Raw genomic sequence first — 26,059 nt, 5'->3', positions numbered from 1 at the left:
TTGGGAGCAAGGATTACCGCCAACCTCAGGGCATTTTCTCTGGGGTTTGATGGGTTTAGAAGGGACATGGGTTTGCATTCTCATAGCGAAAACACAAGAGACACAAAAAAACACAGATCACAAGCACAAAAAAAAAAAAGATAAAACCAGTATCCAATGGCATAAGCGAGCAGGAAGTGGACAACAAACAGCTTTGAGGAGAGAGGGCAACAGCACAACCTCCTACAAAGGCGGTCAGAGAAAAACTGAAGCGAGCTTCATGATGTGGGTATGGGAGGCTGGCTTCTCCTCGCCGCCATCTTGGCCAATCTCCCGACGCCACCAATTCCTTGTAACTTTTTCTTAACCAGACTCCAGCTGGCGCTAGATAATTTTTCCCTTCTGTTAAGACGAAAGGGTTGTTCTGTATATGAACAAATGAAAATTATGATAAAATGAATTCATTTGGTTTCTTACCTACTGTTAAAGTGGAAACCTACCCAGCCATCCCACATTTTAGTGAATGGTCAGGAAGAATTATGACAAGAATGTTGGCCACCTGGTGGGAAACAGGTGATTATAGGCAGTCCATCTGGGTCAGCCAAGCATTATTCTTTTATTTTGAATTCCAATTGCACCTAACAGTAGGTAAATATCCAAATAATTAATTTTATAAAAATTATATTTCTTGGATGACTGCTAAAATCATGAAAATATGACCCTATTAAATAAAAACTTTAACTTGCAATGAAAAAAAATCTTTTTGCTAACTACACTTGGTCAAGTGAAGGAGCAAATAAAACAATACAAGTACAGTACATAAAGTTTATTGCTAGGCCTGAGAGCTGGGAATGCACTTGGTGAAGGTTGTACAAATATTGTAGTATTCTTGCCAAAATTATGCAGTATTCATTTTCATACCAAGAATTTACATGATAAAAAATTAGTACCAGGTATCAACTCAGACTAACAACATATGAGTCCATTTATACCAATATACATATTTACAAATGTCATCTCCAATATTTTACGTTTTCCAAAAACAAATAAAAAGCAGCTGAATGAAAATACTTACTACTTTCATATTAAAACAAAATCATTTACTCGGGATTTTTAAATTTAATGATCAAATGATAAGGAATACTGTACATTAATGACAGATTTTTTTTTAGCTCAGAACCTTATCATCAATTAAAGCATATTCAATTAACAAGGTGGCCTAACTCACATGCTGAACTTTAACCACTGTACCATTTTCACCAGAGGTAACTACTGTACATTACAGTACACATATACTGTATATAAAAAAATTCTAATATTACTGTAGATCCATGATTTTCCATATACCTGACAAACAGTAAAAAACTACAAAAGAGGGAATGTTAAATCATACAAAGTTTAAAGAAAGCGTCATGCATAGGAAGTACAGTGCAGTTTCATACACAGTTGAAAAGAAACTTACGCCTATGCTAAAGCTTCCTATTGAAGGAACAAAATTTCCTGACAATAAATACAGTAGCAGAGATCAGTACACTTTATAGCACAAGTTACAAATCAAATTATCCCTTAACTAAGACCAGAACTCTTTTAGCTTACAAAACAGCAGTGATAATTATTATGGAACTTAATTTTTGCAAAGAAAACAATCTGTTATCCTAAAGATGAGTTCTTCACTGAATACTTTACAAATCTTACTTTGAATATTTTTATTTGCATATTTAGAACTGCATAATGTTTTGCTACTGTACATATTGTGCTTTGGAAGCTGAATTTTTGCTCCTTGTTTATTCTAATATTCAACAGCTACAATATTGTGTAGAATACAGCAAATGGTTGCCTACAGTTTAGATTACTCTTTGAAATGAAACAGCTCCTGTTGGTTTTTGATGAACTCTCATTACAATGGGAAAATCTCAACCCCTGGATAAAATATTTGTAACTACTCCGTATCCATAGCAACTTACTTCTTCAACAGTCCCTTAAAAACTGGTAATCACTTATATCAAACTGTAGCAGTTCATCATTTTTTAAATAAATCTCAAAATAGTATACCTGACATGTAATATATGAACCCTAAAAGGACATTAAAATTTTTTTTCTACAGTTCAGTACCTCTTTTTCAATATAGGCAATTTAGAATAAAAAGAAAAGTAACTGACTAGTATGTGCCACATTACAAGTAGTGCTAAAAGTAAGTTGCTAATAAAAGCCGTTTTCCATTACAAATTTCACTGTCTAGTTTGGTATTTTGAGGAAAACATAATGCAAAACATCTTAATGTGAATTGCAACCTTAAAAAGTTTATCACCAAGAATGATTGTTTCTTGCTATTTTATATTTTAGGCTATCTATGACAGTAGAAAATCATCACTGTTTTCTTTAAAAAATAAAACACAAATGAATATGCATAATTTGAGTTAACAGAGCTATTTTCTGTCAACCATTAAATCTGGTTGCATATTAGTAATGAACTAAAATTTACCACAAAACTTTACTGGTAATGCAGGAAAGTAACGATAAAGCTTCAGTAATTAAAAACTCCTCAAGGAAAGATGGTCAAGTTACTTTATTAAAGAGATGTGATAAAATGCTTTGGAGAAGAAAACTGATAATGAAAGTGGCCCTGGTACACATATAAAATTACTTAAATTGCTACACACATCTATTTTGTTTCCCATCAATAACCCACAACTGAAACACAACACTAACTCTTGAGTTATCCACTACAATATTCCAGCTAACTGCTCTGAGAAGTGCATGTGAATAATTATGTAAGGTTGTTAAGTTATCATTTACAAGAGATTTCCTAAATTGGCCATTTTTCACCTACATGAGCAAGCCATGAACTAAATGATGGAATTAAAAGTTTTAATCATGTATGGAAACAGACAAGTATGCCACATCATATTCATCCAGGGTAGGTTGACTATTTGCTACACTCTTTTCTGATTCATGAGTGAAAGTGGAAAAAATTACAACCATTGACTCCAATATCGAGGGAAATTATTTCACATTTCCAAGGTGCTACCCAGGGTGAAGGATTTGGATGGTTTTCATAAAAGTAAGAAATGTCGGAAAGGTTCATTTAACCAAAACCTGAGAACTATTAAAACCGTTATCTACATTACAATCATTCCTTGAAATGCCTTAACTACTACTTTGGAAAACAGAAGCATTTACTTAAATCTAAATACCTTAACTCTAAAAGAAAGACTACTCAGGTTTCATATTTTATTGTTGTTACATATTTTCAAAGACTTAGTGCTAGTAATTAAAGTTTGGTCATCACAATATTGGTCAAGTAATATCAGCCATCATAATTGCAAAAGCATGACTTATCTAAAGCCAGACTGTTAATTGATCTTCAAGGCTCTAACAACCATTATGAAAGGTTAGGGCACATTAGCACAGCTACTGACTGACGGCAAATCAAGAACCTTCTGCTTCGTAAGATCATTTCTTTTAAACATTCCCTTTATTTTTCATACTACACCATAATCGTACTGTAATATGAAAAACTCAAGTTATAAAGGTATTGGAGATTTGTTTTATGAGCAATATTTTTAATGCAGATAAAACAAGAGACTATATGAATCCATGCAAATGCACTTACCACGGTAAGGTTTTAGGATTAAAATCTCATTTCTTTCAGCTGCAAAATTTGGTAATGAAGCTGCTACTGTATCCTTGTTAAGATTGGTTCAGCTATCATCAATAAGTATTTTAAATGATTTTTGTATTATAGTATATAAAAATTTAAATGCAAAAAGTGGCTTTCTTTGGGTTGATTACATAAATGCAACTGGTGAAAAGATTGCAATTCAGTGAAGCTTCTATAAATATCAAATAATAGTACTGCAACATTAATAAGAAAGCTAATAAACCAGTAAAGCATTGTTACTACTCTAATGAAGCTGCTCTGAGATAGCAATGATATTTTCACTAAAATCATAAATCTGAATGCTAAATACTTTTGCATTGCATAGCTGCCACTATTGAACAAATATCACTGTGATGCTTGCAAATTGTTGAGAGTACAGAATAGAAATATTTCTTGTTAAAGAGAAAATGAAAGAGACAGCCATGTCTGTGCTGATTACAAGCAAGTGTATGAAACTTTAGAAAGTGTTTACCCTATTCTCCAAGCTGATTACAAGTTTTAACTCATTTGTTAAAGATAGCTAACTATTTATACCCAACATCCATTACCTATATTTAAACAATAATGCTCACACTTAGATTACAATTTATTAAAATTTCTTTAATTTGTACATTCCTGATATACTTACAATCAGAAGTACAAATATGAGTTATTCCTTTTATAACACTTCAATTTTTATATGAAAAGAAATATGGAAGGAAAATCATTTTAACCATTATATCCTAGAGCGCCACGGCCAGTGATCATAAACTGAGTCATTGGCCAATTCTGGTGTTAATGGCACTGATTTAAAAACTACAATACCCTAATCAACACCTAGTTCAGTATTTCATGACTTCAGCCTGTATATATATATATTTTTTTAATCTTTACAACTCGAATATTTCAATAAAATGATAACCAACAATTTTCTGATTCCATGAAAAGTCGGATTATTCCCCCATTTCACTTACAAAGTAGAGCATCTTGAAGGAACAAGCCTAAAGAATTAAAATGACCACGACCGTAACTGGAAATACAGAACTTGAAGGACAGTTGTTCTAATACAAATTTTCCTAATTATGCACATCTGCACTTTTTATGAACTGCTGATTTGGCTGAGAGTAACCTCAAGCCTGAACTTTTTGTCTAGGATACTTTAGCACTACAAATTTATAACCAAAAATGTTTACGCAACTTGGAAGCCAAACTTTCATTTTGCAATTGAATAAAATTTCCTATACCTTATACGTAAGAGTATTCCTTTCAGAATTAACCCTTACTAAAAACGGAAAAAACAAATACTTTGCTGCCCCAAAATTTTTTCAAAATTATTCCAGTAACTCACTACCCTTTACAACTTTTCAAATACACTGTTGTAATTTTTTTTCAATTGATCTTATGACACTCTTGACAAATGTGTTTCAAAGTTGGGAAGTGTTGTTCCAATAATCATGCACAATAGTACAAGCAGTCTTTACCTATGAAAAGCAACTGGATAAGGTTTTTGACTATGTTCATATCAGTCTGCAACTATCAACTTGAAAATAATGCCCCTTTGGAATTACTATATTGCACACAATCAACAAAAACTATTCATAAACAAAATGCAATCATTTTGTGGCAAACTAAAGTTTAAAATACTTTGCCCATTCTATACTAACTTTTCCTCTTAAATTTTCAGTTTTGTCATTGTTCTATACAATACATTTCCACTTTAATTTTCAGTTTTGTCATCATTTGGTGCTGATGAAATGATCATTTGTCTTTGATTTTAAAAATACTTTCTTAGGGCATTTTTGCACAGAAGCACCATATCAACCTCTCTGCCACTGCAACCTATTTCTAGATGTACAGTACAGTAACAACAAATCAATAACTTACAAAATCCATTGCATGCATCAAGTATCAGAGAGTGCTACAGCCACACACAATACACCTAAGAAGACTACACAGCTAATATACAGTATGTGTAAATACTGTAATAGAATCTTAAATCAGATGTACCTTTAGCCTTATCAAAAAAAATGAACTTAGGTTCTATGCACTAAAAGGATCCAAAGAGATATATAATCACAGTTTTCCTCCTTACACCACAACTGTAAAAATCCCAAAAGGAACTTTATATACAGTACTCTGGAGCAAAAAGTTCCTTGAGAAAAGATTGTCGATACAATTATTAAGTGAAGAAATGGACAGCATGAAAGGAAAGGATGAAGACACCTTTCTGTAACGAGGAGAATGATATTTAAGCTTTCAAATTGTGGTAAAATCAAATCATGGATGCTAGATACTCTTTGTGTATATATCATATATCTGAACTGTCCATTTACATAAATGGATACTGTACATGTACTTAAACTGATACTGTATGTGTGCAGTCAGACTTACTGATGAGTGATTGTACATGGTTCAATGTATCCATCATATCGGTAACTACAAACAGGGGACTTTGGATGCCATAAGAAGTACAGGATCACCTCTGATTGTCATCCTGGTCTTCCAAAGTACACAAAACAAATCAACTTCCAAAATTTCTGATGGAGTGTTAATAAAGCTTACTCTAACAGCAACAAGAACATCACACATCTCGAAATGACAAATACAGTTTACTGAGTAACACTTTAAAATCCAAAAATAACAAGCATTGCATATATACAGTACTCATTACATCTTATGGACTCATGTTATACAAGGCATGAGAATCTGTGATGCACTATCAAGTATGCTGCATTCAGAACTGAGTTTTATCCTAAAATGGAGTAATGCATGTAACACACTTCAAACATGCAAAATTTTGAATATTTTTTATGCTGTGTTAACTTAGCTTCCTCATGCTTAACACCAAGAGAAGTACAGCTGGTTGCTTCAAGAGACAAATGGAGCCTATACAGTATTATTATTTTGCTGTTGTGGTGGAGGGGGTTGGGGGCTTATTCCTACATCCTCATACTTGGAAACAAAAGCAATTGTTGCAAAATACATTAGTCAGAAGGCTGAAAGTTTTGGTGCTAAAAATACTTTTAATGTTTTCACACAGACTATGAACCTATTTTAGTTATACAAAATAGCTTTTCTAGTGGAATACAATCTCATCTCTGCCTGAATAAATACATGAAGTCTCCTATCCTGATTGAGATCCAGTAGTTATTTATGGTATGGTTGTGTCGCTTGCCTATGTAATCTCCTATCCTGTTGTCTGCTCATCTGAACTGTCAGATTCCAGACATTTCCTTGGAAAGATTTACCTAATTTATAAGCTCTGAAGTAAATGCAGACCAACTCACTCCCTATATGCAACAATTCCAATTCATGAAGGACCTGTGCTTTAAGTAGCAATGATTTCAAAGATTCTAATCCATTTATGACCTTGATAAAATATTCTTTACAAAGTGTGTTAATGAGATTTGAAGGATTTAGAATTAGAATACTAGTTCAGTGGAAGAGGCATTTGGTTAACTGATCAGTGATTATAAATCAGCTGCTGCCCAATTTCTGGTTAGGCAGTCACATCAGAAGTAATTGGTTCTCAGAAATTCATACTCATCAAAAACACTGGATCCTGGGTATCTGGATTTGCATTAATGAAGAGCTGGTTCATTCCAACTAAGTATATGAATAAGGGCATAGGGTTCTGTTCAGCAGGCATCTGAATCTGGATGTGGTTCCTGACCAACAGTTTTGAAACTGGATACTATTGCTGCTTGACAGCTTTTTGGATCTGGATAGTTCTTACCAAACAGGTATTGGAATCTGAAAAGCAGTCTTATCCCATAAGTATTCAAATTTTTTATATGTAGTCCCTACCCAACAAGCAGGCAAGTCTGTTTTATTCTGCATTCTTATCTCATAATTGTAAAAAATACAATTCATGTCTTGGTTGTGTTGCTGCTCGTATCTATGCTTCCATCCACAGAGCTTTATCTTGAGGGAACAGACTTTCTCTGGGTACAATTGCCAATCGAACTGTCATACCTGCTACGTTTTTGCTCTTGGTAAGGTAGGTCATAGTGTAACTATATACTTTTCTCTTCTGGAAAAAAATATACCAGGGTACTTAACAGATAGGATATGTCTTGATTGCATACTACTGATGGCAATACTTCTACATCCATGATTCTTTCTTCAGAGTGCAAAATTTTGCAGACTACTATTACTTTGAAACTGGGCCTAGAATACTGTAATTGTATTCTAACTCTATTGATATATCTCTGTGACTGTCTTTTTATATGCTGTTAGATTTTGCACTAGGTTTACCAAGATGGCATACAACACAGATAGTTCAAACTGTGCAAATGAGAAAGCTGTAGTATGTAATGGTCTAAGATAGGCCAGATGCCACCAAATCTTTGCATAAACAATTCTTGCTTTTATTTTTACCGGTTTCCAGCTAGCGCCAGAAGATTTATCCTAATGTTAAGACCGCAGGTTTGTTAGCTATGAAAAATACAAATTAATTTAAGTTTGTCATTTTTAATTTACGATCACGGTTGTTCGTATTTCTGCAAGTTCATAAGTAGAGAAGCATCTGTACTAGAATCTCGATTCCTGCCTTACCTGGAAGGAACATATCCTGTCAATTAAAAAAAAACTGCTCTCCAGCGTCTTTGCCGCCTTCAAACTTTATCCAATGTTACTTGGGGTGCTGACCGCAAAACGCTTCTGCACCTACATGAAGCCCTGATTCTATCTGTTCTGATTACAGATGCCATGTGTACTCTTTAGCTTCCTCCTCCCTTCTAGACCCCTTACACCACTTAGGACTTAGATTGGCCCTCGGGGCTTTCCTCTCAACGACAATTGAAAGCCTCTATGCCGAATGAAGACTACCATCGCTTACCCGCCGACATGCCCCCCTTGCTCGTAGGTACTAAGCCAGATTCCACCAACTCTCTACTGTAAAGCTAACTATACCTGAGCCCCTTCTTGCCAAATTTACTAACAATCCCAACCAACCCTGCCCTTTCTCTACCCGTATGGAAACCCTTCTGTCTCACTCTTCATCCCCACAATTGGCAATCTTTCCGTTCCATATTCACACTTTCCCAACTTGGCTAATCCCATTCCCTCAGTCCGTTCATCTATACTACATAATTTTTTATAACTAAAACCCCTTCCCCTAATCTAAATTCTCATTTCTTGAGCACATATTGATGCATGACGCTAGCACCCCGATCTACACAGATGGCTCCAAGTCCCCTAAAGGAACTGGGGCAGTGGTCCTCTTCCCAACCAAACTTTTCCAACTACTCTTACCACCAGTGGCAAGTATATTTATGGCAGAACTATATGCTATTCTGGTTGCACTAAAACAACTAATCTATCCCCCATCATTCGTTATTTTCACAGACTGGGCTAACTCTTTAAACCTTATCCAATCTAATGCCTGCACACATCCTATAGTCCGTCAAATTCGAGATTGGCTTTTTCGCATTTTAATGCGGAATAAGCTGATCTGCTTCTACTGGACCCTAAGCCATGTGGGCATCCTAGGTAATGAGCAGGTGGACTCGTTGGCCTGCTCTGCAGCTTTGTTGGGATGCTTGCACTTCAAAACCATCCCATGTTCTGATTATTTCCCATTTTTCCATAACTACATACAAGTCACTGGCAGTCTTTCTGGACTAGTATCTCAAATAACACGCTCCGCGCAGTTAAATCTACCACACTACCATTGTTAAACCCATGTCACAAGAAAAGACGATGGAAAACAGCCCTTGGCTGACTACTTGTCGGTCATACAGATCTAAAGCACACCCACTTGATGAACGGATCCCCTCCAACACTGTGTCCAACTTGTCATACCCTTCTTTCAGTTGTCCCCAACAAACAGTCGCGCACAACGCAGCATTTCCCAGCCTAACCTCCCTTCCCTTATCCACCTTGCCTTCAAGGTATTCTCACCGAAGCAGAACACTTCTCCATAGAAAGTGTCATATACTTCCTTCAACAAATAAACATTCTTCATCAAATATGACTTATCAATCACTAACTATGACCATACTTTATCTATACATATCATAACATAGCACCATGTGGTCTGCATGACTTGGTGCATGATGGATATTAATTCAATTCAATTCAACATACAAGAATCATAAAGGAACTACTAACTAAAATACTGAGGCTTGCTTCTTTGCACTTGTCGATAACTCTATCCCAAATCAAGAGAATGTTGTATTATTAATACTCCCTATAGTAAAACACAGATATCATCTGCTTCACCTACACATCATGTCTAGAATACATTCATCTACGGAAGCTATCAGCTAAACCATCTTTCTAGACATTAAGCATAAGAGGAATGTACATTATACACACACCTGAAGGTTGTGAGCTTAAATTCTACCTATGATGAATAAAAAATTAAAGTTGGATTTAAAATGTGTTGAAGGTGCAGTTTTACAAATAAATTTCTAATTACATTCATCACAAATTCTTGAGCAAGAAATACCATTATGAGAAATCTGAATACAGGATACTCATGTATGCAAAGTAATACTCAAGTGTTTTCAACAACAGCACACACTAACTGGTAATCTTGCTTTCTACTCATTGCATCAAAAGCCAAAATGTGTTGCATCAGTAAATTTATATCCATATGCACCTCAGACACTATAATGAATGAACAATAGAATGCTGATTGGCATTTATTTTTTAAACTATTCAACTGACTGCTTATATATAACACTTAAAGGACTTAAAATTTTCATGGCAAATGTGATTTTCTTTTCTGAACTACTATAAGTAAAAATTTATATATTATGGACAACTAAGTGTTTGGTAATTAAAATATAAAATGAGCCAACATTCTTTAGAAACAGAAGTCTAAGACTTCTTTTACTTTTAATATCTGAGAAGCAATGCAATATGAAGCAAACGTTGCCTGTTAATTAAAACCTGTTCTTAAATCTACTGACGGCTACTTAAGAAAAAAAAAATGTAACTGTTACTGTGCTAATTAATGGTGACAAAGTTATTGGCAGTGGCAAGCAATTTGTTAATACCTTAAGCTCACTAATGACTTGCGCAAAATCAGTTACTTCAAGTCTTGTTCATTCTAAATCTAGACAAATGCACCTACTGACAACTGATCTTATTTTTATAAAAGGTAGTCTTCAGTATAAAAAAAATTGTTCTACTGTGACAAAAGGCTCTTCATTTCAACAAACGAAAATTCAACAGCATTAACCATCAACTTAAATTTGGTACAATGCCAATTAAGCATAACATGAAAAAATGTACTCTTTGAATCAGTACATCTTTGCTTTTGTTATGTGACAAAGATATATTTAGCTTGTTTTGCATTACACAACACACACTTACACTTTAATGCACCAGCACACATTGTATTCCTCCTAACCCCCAAGTCTTAAAGATTATACCATATTATAAGAGATCTAGCAGCTTACCACCTACTGTATTATATATACAATGTTATCTCATATATGAAAATAGAGGAGGGTTCAATATCACATAGTTTACATCAATACCGTACAAAGGGGATGATCTAGTACCTTTATGAAGCTTAATTCACTCTGGTATTTTGATCATAAGTCCAAAGATTTAGAAAATGTCACAGAGGGTACTCCCTTGGTCATTCAGTACTAAACACTTCCAATATCTACATACTAATATCACTTCAACACAAAACTATTTACGAAATACACCATTGTCTTCAAGAATTGTGTTGGGGAAATTTTTAAATGGGTTCAGTTTAATTCAGTTAGCCAAAAATTATTTCCAGTCATACAAATGGCATGTCCTGATCAATATCTTGAATGCCTGGAAAAATACTCATGAAAGGAATCTTGAATGCACTCCTGAACCTTTTGATAATAAAGTATTTTTATAAATAATTATTTCAGTGTAAAATCAAATTACAGCAAAATAATTATTGAAAAGGCATTTCATTATCCAAACCAGCTTTAGACTGGATATGGGAGGTGCTATAATACTTTTATTTTGTTACACGTTATATATTGCTTACAATTGGAATTAAGCTCTCATTCGGTCATTATTGCTTAATTAAAGCTGTCTACTTTATGCAGTAAATTATCAGTTTTGTCACTTACAATTACAATGGTAATTTGCAATTGACTGGTTATAGATTGATTTACAAATGACAGATCTAGCTTCAATACTTAACAATTAGGAAAATAATGAATAAAAATGTAAAATGATGAAGGATGCTTCTGACTAACCTTTGAGATGAATATGGAATACAAAATCAACAAAGATATTTTATTAGCATTCACCTATTAATTTTTTTTTTATTCTAAACATTTACCTCTAATTCTGCTGACAAAAGCAATTTTTTAATATTTTGAAATGGTAAATTCCTTCTATGAATGAAACACACCCAACTTTAATGTGGGTCATAATGTGGACTGCTGAGTAATATTAAATATACCATTTTCGTATTGATACAAATTATGAATGATTTGTATAAAAATAATAGTCATAAAATAGGTTTGGAGATCTTTAATTTTGCCTGCCTATGATTATGATGAAACTTGAAGATGCTTACCTGAATAAACAAATTTCTCCATTTTCAAAACATCAGTGAGATGGGAACAAGCTTTTACTTCTGATGAACATGACTGTGAATGTGGTATGATAAATAATACTACAAATAAGATTCAGATATTAATACTTTGTACGTGAATGCCCACTGAAGACCACCATCTTAACTAAATGAAATGCTGAGGAGATGAAGTAACCCCACATTTATTAAAAAAAAAAAAAAATTTGTAAGGCATAAGAAATTTTTTGTGGTGAAATATAACGAACCTAGACCACCAAGCTGGAATTTTAATAATTATAAATTAAATCGTATGAGATACTGTTTTGTGTGATGTGTTAAACCATGGACAGCCACAAAAAAATTTTAAATTTAATATTAAAAGTTCTGTATTTTCAACAATACAGTACAGTATTATGAATCAAAGGTAGCCTGAGAGATTTGTTTTTATAAAAAAAAAATCTTTTATTTAATAACTGGATAAACTGAAAAATATCTATTTTATTTAATCAACTGGATAAATTTAAAATACTAAACGATTGTTTTTAAAAATATTGAACGATTGTTTTTAAAGTATTTAGTTTCAAATCTTCAATCATTTGTGGTGCACTGTTTTGGTAATCACAGAAAACTAAATTTATAGTTACAAGTTTTACTGAATTGACAAATCTTGAATATTTTGTTGTGTTGACTCTTCTTCAAATACCTCCAAGGATTGACCAATAGCAACAGATCAGGTTACTTCACTGTGACAGTGCTTTCTCAATGAAGAATGCCACACTCTTACAGTGGTCATAATTTGCTGTCATTTGGTCTTATTAGGTACATTATTCTATTATACTGATACATCAAAATAATGGGTTTTAGATATTAAACAATCACTCTCAAGAACTACACTCTTTTGGATATTGTCACTCAATATGCAGCTAAGCAAAGCTACTTGATATTGATGGAACCTTTGAGGCCTAAGTTTTCATTTGGGAGTCTTCTCCTTTATACCTGTCCTACACAGGCAGTCTTTACCTTAGTTTTTTATTCAAAGGCAATTAAAAAGATCCTGGATAATCTTGACAGTTGGGTGAAAAAGATACTAACAGGGTTTCATCATTAAAAAATCTGGAGGTCCTTTTTAGAATTTTTTCCGAAGTAGCACTTTTCTAGGTAAGTGAAAATTATGCAATCTCCTATGCTTCCTTTCCTAGGTATTAAAGGTGACTGTAACATTTACAAGCCAATTTACACTGTTCCAGTGTGTTCGCTTAAGTTGGTATAAAGTTGATCTTTAAGCTATAATGGACGTGAACTGAATCTGAATGCTTGCCTCCCAACAATCAGTATGCATATAGGAAAAAATTAGGCATGAGTATTGCCATTTTGATTTTAATTTGTTGCACTCAAAAAACAACCTCAATAATGGATATGTGTCCACACCTGCTCAAATTGATTTTAGTCCTGCTTTACACTTGGTTAATCAACTCTTGCATGTATTCCATTTTGTTGTTTAGGCATTGGATGCTATGTATTAGACAGCCTGAACTGTGAGCCTATAGCTATCTTGTCTAGTGTTCCTCAGAGTAGTGTGATCGGATCTCTTTTTGATTTTAGCGTTTTATTAGTGAAATGACTGTTGGCCTATAAAACTCGTTAGTACGAGTAGTTTGCCGATGATGGTGCTGTTGTTCTTCCAATATGTGAAATTAAGTTGCCACTACTCATAACTGAGATTGTTTAATGATGATTTTCATTGCATTCTATTGACATGCATTTCCCAAGTAATTTCTTCAACTCTTGACTGTATTTCTATTCTTTGTTTGTAAAGAATGTAATAGAAAGTCATGTTTTATTAAAAAAACTTAAGACCTAATTTCTTTGAGAATTTGAAAGACAATTTATTATTGTCTGCTTATTATTAATCATAATTTATGGCTTTAGCAGTTTAAAAGGAATCTCATGTGTTGGATATTCACAAATGAAATTAAAATTGTTTTAGACAGCAATGAAAAAGTACCCATTGCTATTCAAAGTATAATTTCAAAGTATAATAAAACAATCTGCTTTAAATTTTTTCTCAATTTTCCAGCTATTTTCTTGTAAACACACATCCAGAAAAATAAAGCCTATCTCTCACATTTTTTTTAAAAAGCATCCTTAATTGCCAATGCCTGTTATTTATTTTAGGAAGGACACTTCAACATTACAAAGAATAAGCAAATGTACCCTACCTCAGGAGGAACACTGTTGCTATATCTCACATACTTTATAGCTGCACTAGGATGAATCTCCAGGAGGAATATTTGATCCTCAGCTTAAGGCTCATTAGTCTGTAAAAATCATGCATAATACCTTATTCTTGCTCAAGCCTATTAATCCCTTACTGGACTAACCAAGATAACTTGTGATCAGTGTTCTAAAAATTTTGGATTTACCACAAGATATCTCGTAACAATGTTAAATGCTAAAATACGACTAATATGAGATGTTTCGTGATCCACAGTGTTGTTTTTAAGGCTTCTTCGAGATATCTCGTGCTATATCATACGTTTGGCAGTGGTACTTGCTGCTGAAAGTTGTGAGTTATCGAGAATGACTTTTGTGTTTTTTTCACACCGACTACATGTCATTAGTAGCAATTCAGTGGCCATCCTGGTCGTTTGTTTGTTTGTTTTTTGCTTCTTTTCACTTTTTTAGGTAAGTTTGGTTGTTTTATTTGACATCTAAGACTCTCTACATGTTATATTATTGATTTATTACGATGTCTTGTCTTTTGTTAGTCTCTTGACCATTTTGTGATATGTCAAGCATAATTTTTTTTTTTTTTTCTTTTACGCCAAGTACACACTATTAGTAGCTCTCCAGTGGCGACTTTGAGAGTCTAGTTTGTTTTGTTTCTTCTTTTCAACTCTTTTTAGGCAAGTTTGGTTGTTTTATTTGTCATTTTAGACAAGTTTGGTTGTTTTATTTGTCATTTTAGACAAGTTTGGTTGTTTTATTTGTCATTTTAGACTTCATATGATATATTACTGATTTATTACGTTGATGTTGCGTAATTTGTCAGTCTCTTGACTTTATTTATTTATTATTTTAGCCCAGTTATGGCAAGTTACCATGACGATAGTGATACTGAAAAATCATTTACTGATCTTGAAATGCCTACTTTCAAAATTACTAAAACTAAGCATATGAGATATCTCATGATAGACCAAAATAAGTATAATTTGTACAAGATAACTCATTAATGACCATAAAAAGGTCTCAAATTGAGTTTCTAAAAATCACTATTTTACATAAAATAATGATAATTTTATGTTGAAATTAAGAAGTATAGTGTCTAAACAACCTATATTTTCAATTAATTTTAAATAAAATAATTGGAATCTTTTTTTAAACATATGTTAAAAATTAGGTTCTTTAAGGGGTTAAATTCAAAATCTACTGGTGATGTGGCAAGCCATCGACTTTTGCTTTCTTACTTGTTCTACAAGCAATCAAAATCAAAAATTGATGATGAGTTATCAAGTTAAATTTCAAAGATGTGAAAAATGGTGAATGACAGTATGAAAAACACACCTACCCAATTTTGAAAAACAAAAAATTAAAGTTCAGTCAATTAGCTTTAAGCAATTGTTCACACAGCAAGGGGCTATGAGTATTGAGGTTGAGTGCAATGTAAGGAACTATTGATCTGTTTTTTAAATAAAACAGGAAAGATTAGACAATATAGCCATGCAATGATTTTTGTATGGGGTTCCATAAAAAGTTAAGAGTGTTTGTATCATCCATTTGGAAGTATCAGAATCTAAATAAAATTTTTGAAATTAAATGTTAAGAAAACCTGACATTTTCATAATTTGAGAAAGGCCATGATAACTAGAACACAAAACTTCTATCCAACAGCTTTCAAAATATCAAAATGGTGGCCGTAAACTACATTCAGGCATGTAGACCACAAAATAAAGCATATAATTTTAAAAAGTCTTGACAGGGAAATCAAATATAAATCTCATTAAAAAGAATTATACAATAATACTGTAATGTCTTTCATCATAATTTATTTCCAAAGGAGAAACTAAAATAAGAGTAGTATTTACATTTCCCTTCAAGATTTGTTTAGGAACTAAAATAATCTGCCTAGCAGGTAACCACTTTTAAGTGTTGCATGGGGAATGGACTGCTATGAGTACTGTAATATCTATGACCAGACAATTTACAAGTTTATGTAAAAGCATGAAGTGTTCTTACTCTTATTTTGGTTTGAGCTAAATCTTATAAAACAAATCAAAGTAAAATGTACATGCATCAATATTTCTTTGGATGCGGTACTAGATCAGGTCGTACTCACAATAATGCATCATTTTTCCCCACAGCTTAAATCCTCCTAAAGATACCTTCAACAATATCTATACATACAACCTATTTCATTCCTTATTCTTGTACCTGTTATAAAGATTTTAGCACTTCAGTTCATATAAAAATACTTTTGTACATTCATATTAAGGAAACAAACCGGTGCAAAAAGAGCCATTCACTGAAGAGAGATTTACAGAGAGATCTAACAGCCATGTAACTATTTCTGATTAAAACATTATAGCATATGTATGAGGTCTGCACAATATATGGACATATCAAAACCTCATATCTGAAAAGACAGTACTTACATTTGATTTACGTGTGAGATCCAGTCTTATTCAATGGGGACAGCACCACTGCAACAAACATCCCTCTATGTTCATGGCTCCATTAAAATCATCACGTTAGCCACGGTAGAGAGTCTTGTCCATTGTTGGAATGCATAAAGCTACACTTACTGCCTATTCAAGGATTCTGGATAATATTGGACCCAAAGACAATACCACTTCCAATAAGCACTTACCGTGTTTCCCTATATAAAAGGGTAAACAAGGGTCAGTGCTCATTTTTTACCACTACTACACACGCACTAGCACGACCACTTGGTAATGGAGCCATCTGAAATACACACAGATATTAAAAAAAGAACACAAGACAAAAGAGTACAGAATATCTAATTATGTAATTTCATACATACAAACCATGTCCAAATAAACATAAAAATTTATTTCATACTTAAATTATCAAAAAAGTACTCCCAAAAATTTGGAAAAAAAATTTTTTGTGTGACTTAAACATTCAGACTTAAGCTTTATATGAATAATACTGAACATTTCTAAAATATTTAAGCAAAACAGTAAGTCAGCAATTCACTTCACATAAAACTAGAAAACTAAGACAAAAGTGATAGACCAAAAGGAAAGACAATGTCCATATGCAAAAGAGATAAGTACACAAAGAGCTAAATACCATGCTTTAGAATGCAAAGCATGATTTTCAATATAAACCATTAACCACAGTTGGCCTTCCACAAATAGCCCAGAAAATCCAAGGTGCTGGTAGGTGAGGGGAAGGGAAGGTGCTAATACCATGTTTAATTGGTTGGTGTTGAAAAACATGCTTTGTATTACAACATTTGTTTAAAATTCAATTGAAAACTAATGAGTGTGACTAAGTATGTTTCATGTTTGTGAATTTTAAGCATCTGGAGAATCTCCAAAAGCACTATCCATCAGTTTCAACCATGAAAAAATATGTACTGCTGCTGCTCTTGTGTATGGGATCCTGAATGTAGTATAGTACAATAAAAAAAAAAAGGCTTAACTGACATTAATGCTTATCAATGACAAAAGGTCTGGTAGAAAGTATTTTTATACTCTTCTTTTTATTTTTGTCTGACTGGTTTGTTACATCTAAATGAACATAGCTTGTTTCTTCAAAACTTTGTTTAATTATGACTTCATTATGTGGTTGCTGGAGTTTTGTAAAGTATAAATTACTGTAACCATGAGACATCTAGGAAAGTCAAACATCAGTAAATATTTTTCATATATTTAGAGCATACCAACTGTTTGCAAGTACTGTACTGTAAAAGCAAAACTACATACCTGCGTCCATTCATTGGTTTGTGGATCATAAGCTTGGACAAGATTGAGATAAGATTGTCCATCATAGCCACCAACACAAAATAGACGGTCACCAAGAAGGCTTACTCCTGCACTATCACAGCCAACATTCAAACATGCAACTTGAGTCCATGTATCGGTTGCAGGATCATATCTGCCAAGCAGAGATGAAAAACATGAATATTATTCATTTACATAGTGCATATCAGTTTTTAAACACTGCACAACTGAACACAATATGCATTAGAATTATAAACCTACTTAACTCAATTTTAATCTTATTCATACTGAAAAATCATCCCCTCAAATCCTTTATATAAATTATAAAAAAGGGCAATAAACTATATAGCATATTTGCTTATGTATACATAACCTATGCACATCCTCCTATATGCATTATGCACTTCAAATCAACTCTACATTGCTTTCAATTATTAAAGAAATGTAAATGTTATATTAAGACAACTCCTGTTAAACTGTTTTGTTTAAGGAGTAAGTAATAAAAAAAATAGTTTGTTTCTTAAGGAGTAAGTAATAACAAAAAATAGTTTGTTCACTGTCTACAAAGACGCAAGCATCTTAACCCTACTTATGTACTTAGTACATGTCAGCAGCAACAATGTAACATATTCTTTTATTTAAGATTTACAGATTGTTTTGTTTTTGTCTAACGACTGCAGCTATACTGTAAATGCAGTACAGAACATAACTAAATAAATAGAGAAATATAAATATTCTCTCTTTCTTTCCTTAAATCTTCAGCTGAAAACCCTTATGGACAGAGTTGGGAAACTATAAACCCAAGAGGCTCCCAAGGGAAATCTGCCTGCAAAGAGAGACAAAGTACAGGAAAAGGTGATAAATAATTATGGCAAATGAGTGAATAAAAAATAAAACTGGTACACTTGAATTCAGGAGATCTCGGCAAAAAAGCAGGAATGAATTTGCTCCTTGCTTAAACATTTGGAGAAGATTCCACAACTACACGAGGTAAATTATTCCACATTTTAGCTGTAGCAAACCAAGTGGTATTACACCTGATACTAGAAAACAAAACACTGTTTGCTGAAGTAGCACCATGCTTAGTTAGTGCTACAAGGAAAAGGAACTAGGTCAAGAAAAGAAGAGTGTAGATGATGTTTGTTGCTAAAATAAATTTTATGCAACAAACATAAGGAACTCACTTTACACCTATGCCACAAGTCAACATTAAAAAGGAGTTACAAGATTTATACATAATAGCTTCAGCACAAAACATTCAAAAATATTTCTGAAAAATACCAACTTGGATGACATAACTATCCCAGAGTTTGAGATGAGAGTCAGCACCTAAAGACTGCAATGGAGAACATTATTCCACAAAATTTTGAAGAAAAGGAGTCACAAGATTTATACATAATAGCTTCAGCACAAAACATTCAAAAATATTTCTGAAAAATACCAACTTGGATTAACTATCCCAGAGTTTGAGATGAGAGTCAGCACCTAAAGACTGCAATGGAGAACATTATTCCACAAAATTTTGAAGAAAAGGAGTTACAAGATTTATACATAATAGCTTCAGCACAAAACATTCAAAAATATTTCTGCAAAATACCAACTTTTTGATTAACAGAGAAAGCAATATTATATTTATGCTTCTGAAAAGTCAATTTCTTATTGAAAGTTACACCTAAAATCTTTAAAGTCACAGACATTTTTTAAATGTTAATCACGATACAAAGGCAAAAGTGTTCTGGATCAACTATCATATCATGCACTGAGTTTTAGAAGGGTTAAGCTTCATGCCCCAAAGTCTACTCCAATCGTGAATACTTGCCAGATCTCTACTGCAACTGAGGGTTCACCATCATAATTAGATCAAACATTTAAAAATTCCATATATGTTAATATGACATCACAGAGGGCAATTGCATCACACAGAGGACAGGATTTGTTGAATGATGGAAAGACTACCATAACTTACAGCAGTATTGTTGTGGCAATCATCAGTACAACAAGAAAGACGTGTAATTGGTATCATCTGGTATAAGCAAAGGTTCCAACAATGCTGCCTTATATGCCATTATTGCTGTAATCCTCGTTAAGATATATATAAAAAAAATGGACAAGTGTTTCAACACAGATCTCAACTGGGCTCTCAGCATGGATGTAATCTAACCACTGTCTGGGATATAACAGCTGACAGTAATGGAATAGAATTTTTCACCAATTGTTGAAGCAATAGGAACCAATGGTTGTTCGGCCAATTTGTGGCTACTAAGTAAGCGGTTCCGTTAAAAGTTAGTAGTTTGTTCAAAACCTCTGAAATCTGGGACAATGGGGGAAAAAGGTATATTGGCCTCCATTTGTTCTAATCTTATATACATACACTGGAGGTTGATGGTTCTTGCATGTGGCAAACAAGTCCACTTCCAGATGTGGCAAACAGGTCCACTTGAAAGGAGTGAATGTCTAACATCCACTCGGTTAAGGCTGTTGTATTCCTTGACTGAGAGGGCTGAACATGAGCCCAACCTCTTGATGCAAGACACTGCAGTCATATTGTCTAGGACCAACAAAATGTGGGCCCTTTTTGGAGGTTTCAGTTTTCTGAGGGACAGAAAGACAGCCATCAGTTCCAGGAAGTTGATATGACACTTCCTCAGAACAGGTGACCACCTTCATGCTACCTGATGATCCACCCAAATGGCCTCCCCAATCTTTGAGGACTCACAGTGGCTACCAAAAATAGGTTTTTCCTACGTCAAAACCTGTTTTATTCCTCCATAATAAATCCTTCAGGACATCCTCAGCAAGTTAACTTGGATAATTGCATCTAACTTCCTCTTCTCATACTATTTTTCCAATCTTTTTGTTTCATCTAATAGAGACTAATTTCCCATTATGCACTTCATGGGCATTATTTTTTTATTTTATTTTTTTTTTTGTTAGGAAGCCAGTCTGTCAGCTTCTAGTTCAGACATGAAAAAATACATCTCAGTCTTGATATGGATGCAGTTCTATTGAGTGACTTACGAAATGTACAACTACACTGACAAGGTTAATCTTGACTAGAGTCAAACTTACCTTCTGGTCATATTCATGCAGAGGTGGCATAAATACAACCAGAAACTGCTTTTTAATTCAATATATTTCTCACTTTCATTGAGGGAGTGTTTTATTGTAAATATTTATATTAGTAAAATAAAAATATTGTATATTAGTAAAATGTAAATCTTCCACAATGTGTCAACACCCTCCCTTTCATGAAATTACTATTGGATAATTATTAGGTGATCTTCCTCCCATGGAAAAAGTAATTACCCTATTAGAAAAACAGACTTTATTGTAAATTAAATTCTACTGAAGCAGCCAAAATTTTTAATGAGACATGTTTAAAGCAGGTCTCCTTCATAATAACATTACTGCTAATAATAACAGTAATAATACTAATAACAATGATAAATAATATTATCATCAACTGCTATTTTAAAACTTGTCTAATTTCTATTTTCTTTTCATTAATATGGGCATTCTGTTCTGCTAAAGTTTGCTGGTCAAGTCAATAACATCCCAAATGATGAATGCACTCAATTAATAATAATTAAGCATATGTAGTTCTTTAAGACATAAAATTTCATCATACCAAGCATTATTGGTAGGATTTTAAAATTGTAAGCAAAAGAATTAGGCTACCTTTAAAATCTCACTAAAATGGGTGAAATGAAAATACAGACTTCATAAAGGGTAAAACAAAAAAAAAAAAATTGTACACAATGCAGATAGTTAATGACATACTTTATAATTGGAAATTTCACTACTTGGATAACTGGGGGCTTCTATATAGTAAAATAAATCTTTTGGGGTTTGCTAACAATATGTACTACTCATCAACTTCTCAATACTGAAACACAATATTTGCTGGTGCAGTGCTAAACCAAATATAAATTACCATAATGCCAAATTTGTATAGGTAGAATAGAATAATACCTTTCAACGCAGTCAAATCTGGAAGCACATGGGTTCGATGCTGGTGCATCATGCCCGCCCACTGCATAAAGGAATCCGTTCACAACACCAACACCCACACCTCCTCGTCGACGTGCCATAGGAGCACAAGAAGTCCATTTATTAGTGTGGGGATCGTAACACTCTACAGTTCGAAGACATGCCGATCCATCTCTGCCACCTACTGCATAGAGCCTGGAAAATCAGAAAAAAGTCATTTTGAAATACAATAATTTTATGCAAATCACATACATTTCCACTCCTGAAAAATAATTGACAAAATACTCAGTTCAATCTGAGTTCCCAAACATATATGCAGTGATTGTCTTGTTTAGGATAATTAATGAAAATCTACAAACATACCTCTCATCAACATTATTATACTACAGAATCTGCCTTTTTATCAAATACCTTTTCTCTTTTCACATAGTTGTCCAACTTCTTTCATTTTACATTGCTACAATTTTCATCTTTCATTACAGAATAAATTTTGTAGATGAGCCCCTTGAGACTGTAACTGTGACACTATGGTTTTACTCAACTGTATTTTAATAAAAACAATGGTCTTACTCAATAACTGTGACAATAAGGTTTTATTCAACTACATTTTAACAAAAACAATGGTCTTACTCAAAGTTTAAAAAACAGTACTTTTACGACGCAAAACAAGTTTCTAAATTCGAACATAAGTAAATCTTTAACTTATAAAACAGGTTTTGATGTAGAAAAAACTATTTTTGGTAGCCGCTGTTTGTCCTCAAAGGAGTTATGCTTTCAAGGTTCCCCCAGGGCTCCATGAGACAGACCAACCAATTGTAAAGAATTCTCTTATTGTTGGTCTCGGCCAGGACAGTGCTTGTTGGCACAGTGATAAAATATAAGGACTCGGGACAGGAGGGCTCTATCTTCTGTCCTACAATGATTACCTAGGCGCTACGTCATACTCACACAAATGTGACAAGAAGTCAGCACCATCTTCATTACACACCAGGTCTGTGCAAGAAAAATGTTCACCCAAGTCCAATGCCTTTTCATTGGGGAAAGTGGGTGGTCTGAGGACTCAGCGGCTACCAAAAATAAGTTTTTCCTACGTCAAAACCTGTTTTCTGATAGCGTAGCCACTGCTCGTCCTCAAAGTAGCTTACAGAAGAAATTGACAGGTGACGAAATGGCTTAGCTCCTAATAAATAAATCCAAATAACCCAGATTAACTTTTGGTGTGAGGTACAGTCATATGTTATTAACCATTATCTTTATTCTGGATACACATAGGGTTTGGCAATTAAGAACAAGGAGCAACACACAAGCCAATATGTATTATTCTTGTGGTTCGAAGGTGGCTGTGGGATTATTGCACCTTCCCCAGCAATACAGGCAGTTCCCGGTTAACGGCAGGGGCTTCAATTCCCAGCCGAGCACTGATAACCGAAAAACGCAGATAATTATGGTAATAAATGGCGTTTATGATGTTGTGCGCCAATAAACTGCTTATCGGGGCTTTTAACTACTTATTGGCACCGTTAACTGCTTATCGGTGCCGATAAACTTCTTACTGACACTGATAAATCACTTACCGACCCCGAAAATCTGGTTAACAACATTGTTAGACAAGTGTCGTAACATCGAAACGACGTTAACCAACGCCACCAATAAGCAAGGACTGCCTGTATCTCAGCATGACCACCACTCTCAAGGTAATAGTGTTTTAGGAATTTTTTATTCAAGGTAAAGTCACAGGCTATCAACAGTTTCTTTATTCTGGCAACAAAGAACAGGAGACACACAAATCTATAAATGTATTATCCATTATGGTTCTACTGTGACTTACCTTATTGTGTTGGGTCTGGCTGCAGGATTATTGTGTCTTCACCAGTTCTGGAATACTGTCTATAATAACCACTGCATACACTCAAAGACTTCTTCAAAGGAAGCATTTCCAAAGAAGGTTAACAATGTACTGTACTCACCTTTTGGATGTCATGTGACTTAGGAAAGGAGTGAGGGTCTGCCTTTTTAATGAGGGCCACTAAAATAATTCTCAGCCCATGTAGAGAGAGTGGTTTGTTTGTGCTAAGGCATAGGAGAAATAGGATCACCTGGGATGTTTGCCATGACATCTAGGTAAAACCTTAAGTGCTTGAACCAAGCATAATATTTTATATGAAAAACTGAGTTCCTTTATCAGAAAAGGGGATTTTCTCTTTAAAAAGGTCCTCATTCTTGGCCAGGAATGATAGGCCAGGAGACAACAGCAAATGATAACTAGGTGTATGAGTGGTGAAATGTTGTCCTCATCTAAGAGAGCCATTAAGGAAATCCGAGCTCTTGATGCCAAAGCAGTCAAGAAGAAAGCCTTTGGCAGCATATGAATTCCTCTTGGGAATCATGGATAGCATCTCTATGCTGATGCTCAGTAGCAAGTGGTAAGCCAAGGCAGTCATATCACCACCTCCTGGCAGTATACTGGAGAAAGTACAGCAAGCTGAATTCCCTATCAAGGAAGCCTGCATGAACTGGTGAGCCAAAGCAGTTGTATCGTCACTGCATGGCAGTATAGAAAGCACAATAAGCTGAATTCCCTATTAGGGAAGCCTGCGTGAACTGATTGAGCCAAGGCAGTCGTGTCATCCTGCCTGGCAGTATATAAAGTACAGCAAGCAGAATTTTCCTATCAGGGAAGCATGCGTGAACTGATTGAGCCAAGGCAGTCGTATCACCAAGATATATCACTACCCCCTAGAAGGTACAGACACTTCAAATGGGGTTGGGTGGACTCTATCTGGGTCCCCTCAGTACATGATTACAGCACAGGAAAGGCAAGATTCTCATATGAAGTATCCCTCTCATGTAAAGCAGAAGACTGTTCACAAGATCATCTGGATTCAGAAGGGAAATTTCAGTGGCTCTGTCCACTTCATGTCAGGTATCAGTGATCTCTCTCCCAAGGAGAGAGAGACTCTTTGTCTCCAACAGAGGAGATGAAGTGGGAGCTCCTAGAATCCACTGTTTATGGAGTACAGTATTGACCCAAATGTGGATTCTGCTCAGGGAGGGATGGAAACACACTGCCACAGTACTGCTGGAACATGTACAGCAGTCTCCTTCTTCCGTACCCCCGTTGAAATCTATATCTAATAGAGACAGCTTAAAAATTGCTCTTACATCATTTAAACTTGCTGCCAAAAGCCATGTGGCACATTTCACACGTCCAGCCACCAACCAAGTTCTCATTTATCTCTTCTGGGGCTGGCTCATGGCAGGTAGTTATGAGCCATTTCCACAGGTGAAAAGCAGGCTAAGCAATTCGCTGCGGCACAGATAATGTGTTTAAGTCCTGCGTAACAGCAGCCCAGTAGTGATAAAAGGACTAAGTGTTTAAAAAAATGACAAATTTTTAAAGTAATTTATATTTCTCCTAAGATACAAATCTTCCATCTTTACATATGGGATTTACTTTTAGCACAAGCTGGAACCGGCCATTAAACTTGAAACAAGATGATTACTAGTAGTTGGCTACCAACGGCAGGGGAGGAAGACCTGCCATCCAGTTAGTATGCTTTCACCTTTCTTAAATTATTCATTTTTTTTTTCGTTTTTTTAGTATAATTGTTGTTTTGAGATATGCTTATTTTGGAAATACTGCAACCCTACAACATGTCTGCTCTTTTTACTTTTTGTTTTATTCGTTCCTTCTGGCTGCATAGTTATCATCTCATTTTAGCCTTATGAGCAGTTTTCTTTGATATATTCTCTCTAACATATTTTGCCTTTTGGTGTAACACAAACCCAACTCTTGTTTTAGACTTTGGTGTTTGTTCTTTTATTCTGTTATATCTTTTGTCTCTTACATTTCCAAGGAGAGACAGGGAGCCTCTCACCTCCAACTGTCCTATTTTTAGATGCCTTCCCAACCTCATTTCATCAAACATCCTTATTCTTTGTACATCTTTTCTC

At 34.3% G+C, this 26,059-nt stretch overlaps 1 protein-coding gene across 3 annotated transcripts in view; it reads right to left on the bottom strand.

Annotated features, from left to right (window-relative positions):
- Positions 1–790: 790 nt before the first annotated feature.
- The window catches only part of LOC136855646 (kelch-like protein 5), an 82,941-nt gene continuing 57,672 nt past the window's right edge, over positions 791–26,059 (bottom strand). For all 3 annotated transcript variants that reach the window (XM_067132842.1, XM_067132840.1, XM_067132841.1), the window contains exons 10-12: positions 22,088–22,300; positions 18,098–18,269; positions 791–17,108 (exon numbers count right to left, since the gene is read on the bottom strand). In XM_067132842.1, coding sequence (XP_066988943.1) covers positions 17,046–17,108; positions 18,098–18,269; positions 22,088–22,300 — 448 coding nt within the window. In that variant the 3' untranslated portion in view covers positions 791–17,045. The remainder of the gene's footprint in view (positions 17,109–18,097; positions 18,270–22,087; positions 22,301–26,059) is intronic.

The sequence above is a fragment of the Macrobrachium rosenbergii genome, chromosome 32, assembly GCF_040412425.1.
Source record: "Macrobrachium rosenbergii isolate ZJJX-2024 chromosome 32, ASM4041242v1, whole genome shotgun sequence".
NCBI lineage: Eukaryota > Metazoa > Arthropoda > Malacostraca > Decapoda > Palaemonidae > Macrobrachium > Macrobrachium rosenbergii.
The sequence above is the reverse complement of the archived record's forward strand: the minus strand, read 5'-3'. Positions and strand labels throughout refer to the sequence as shown.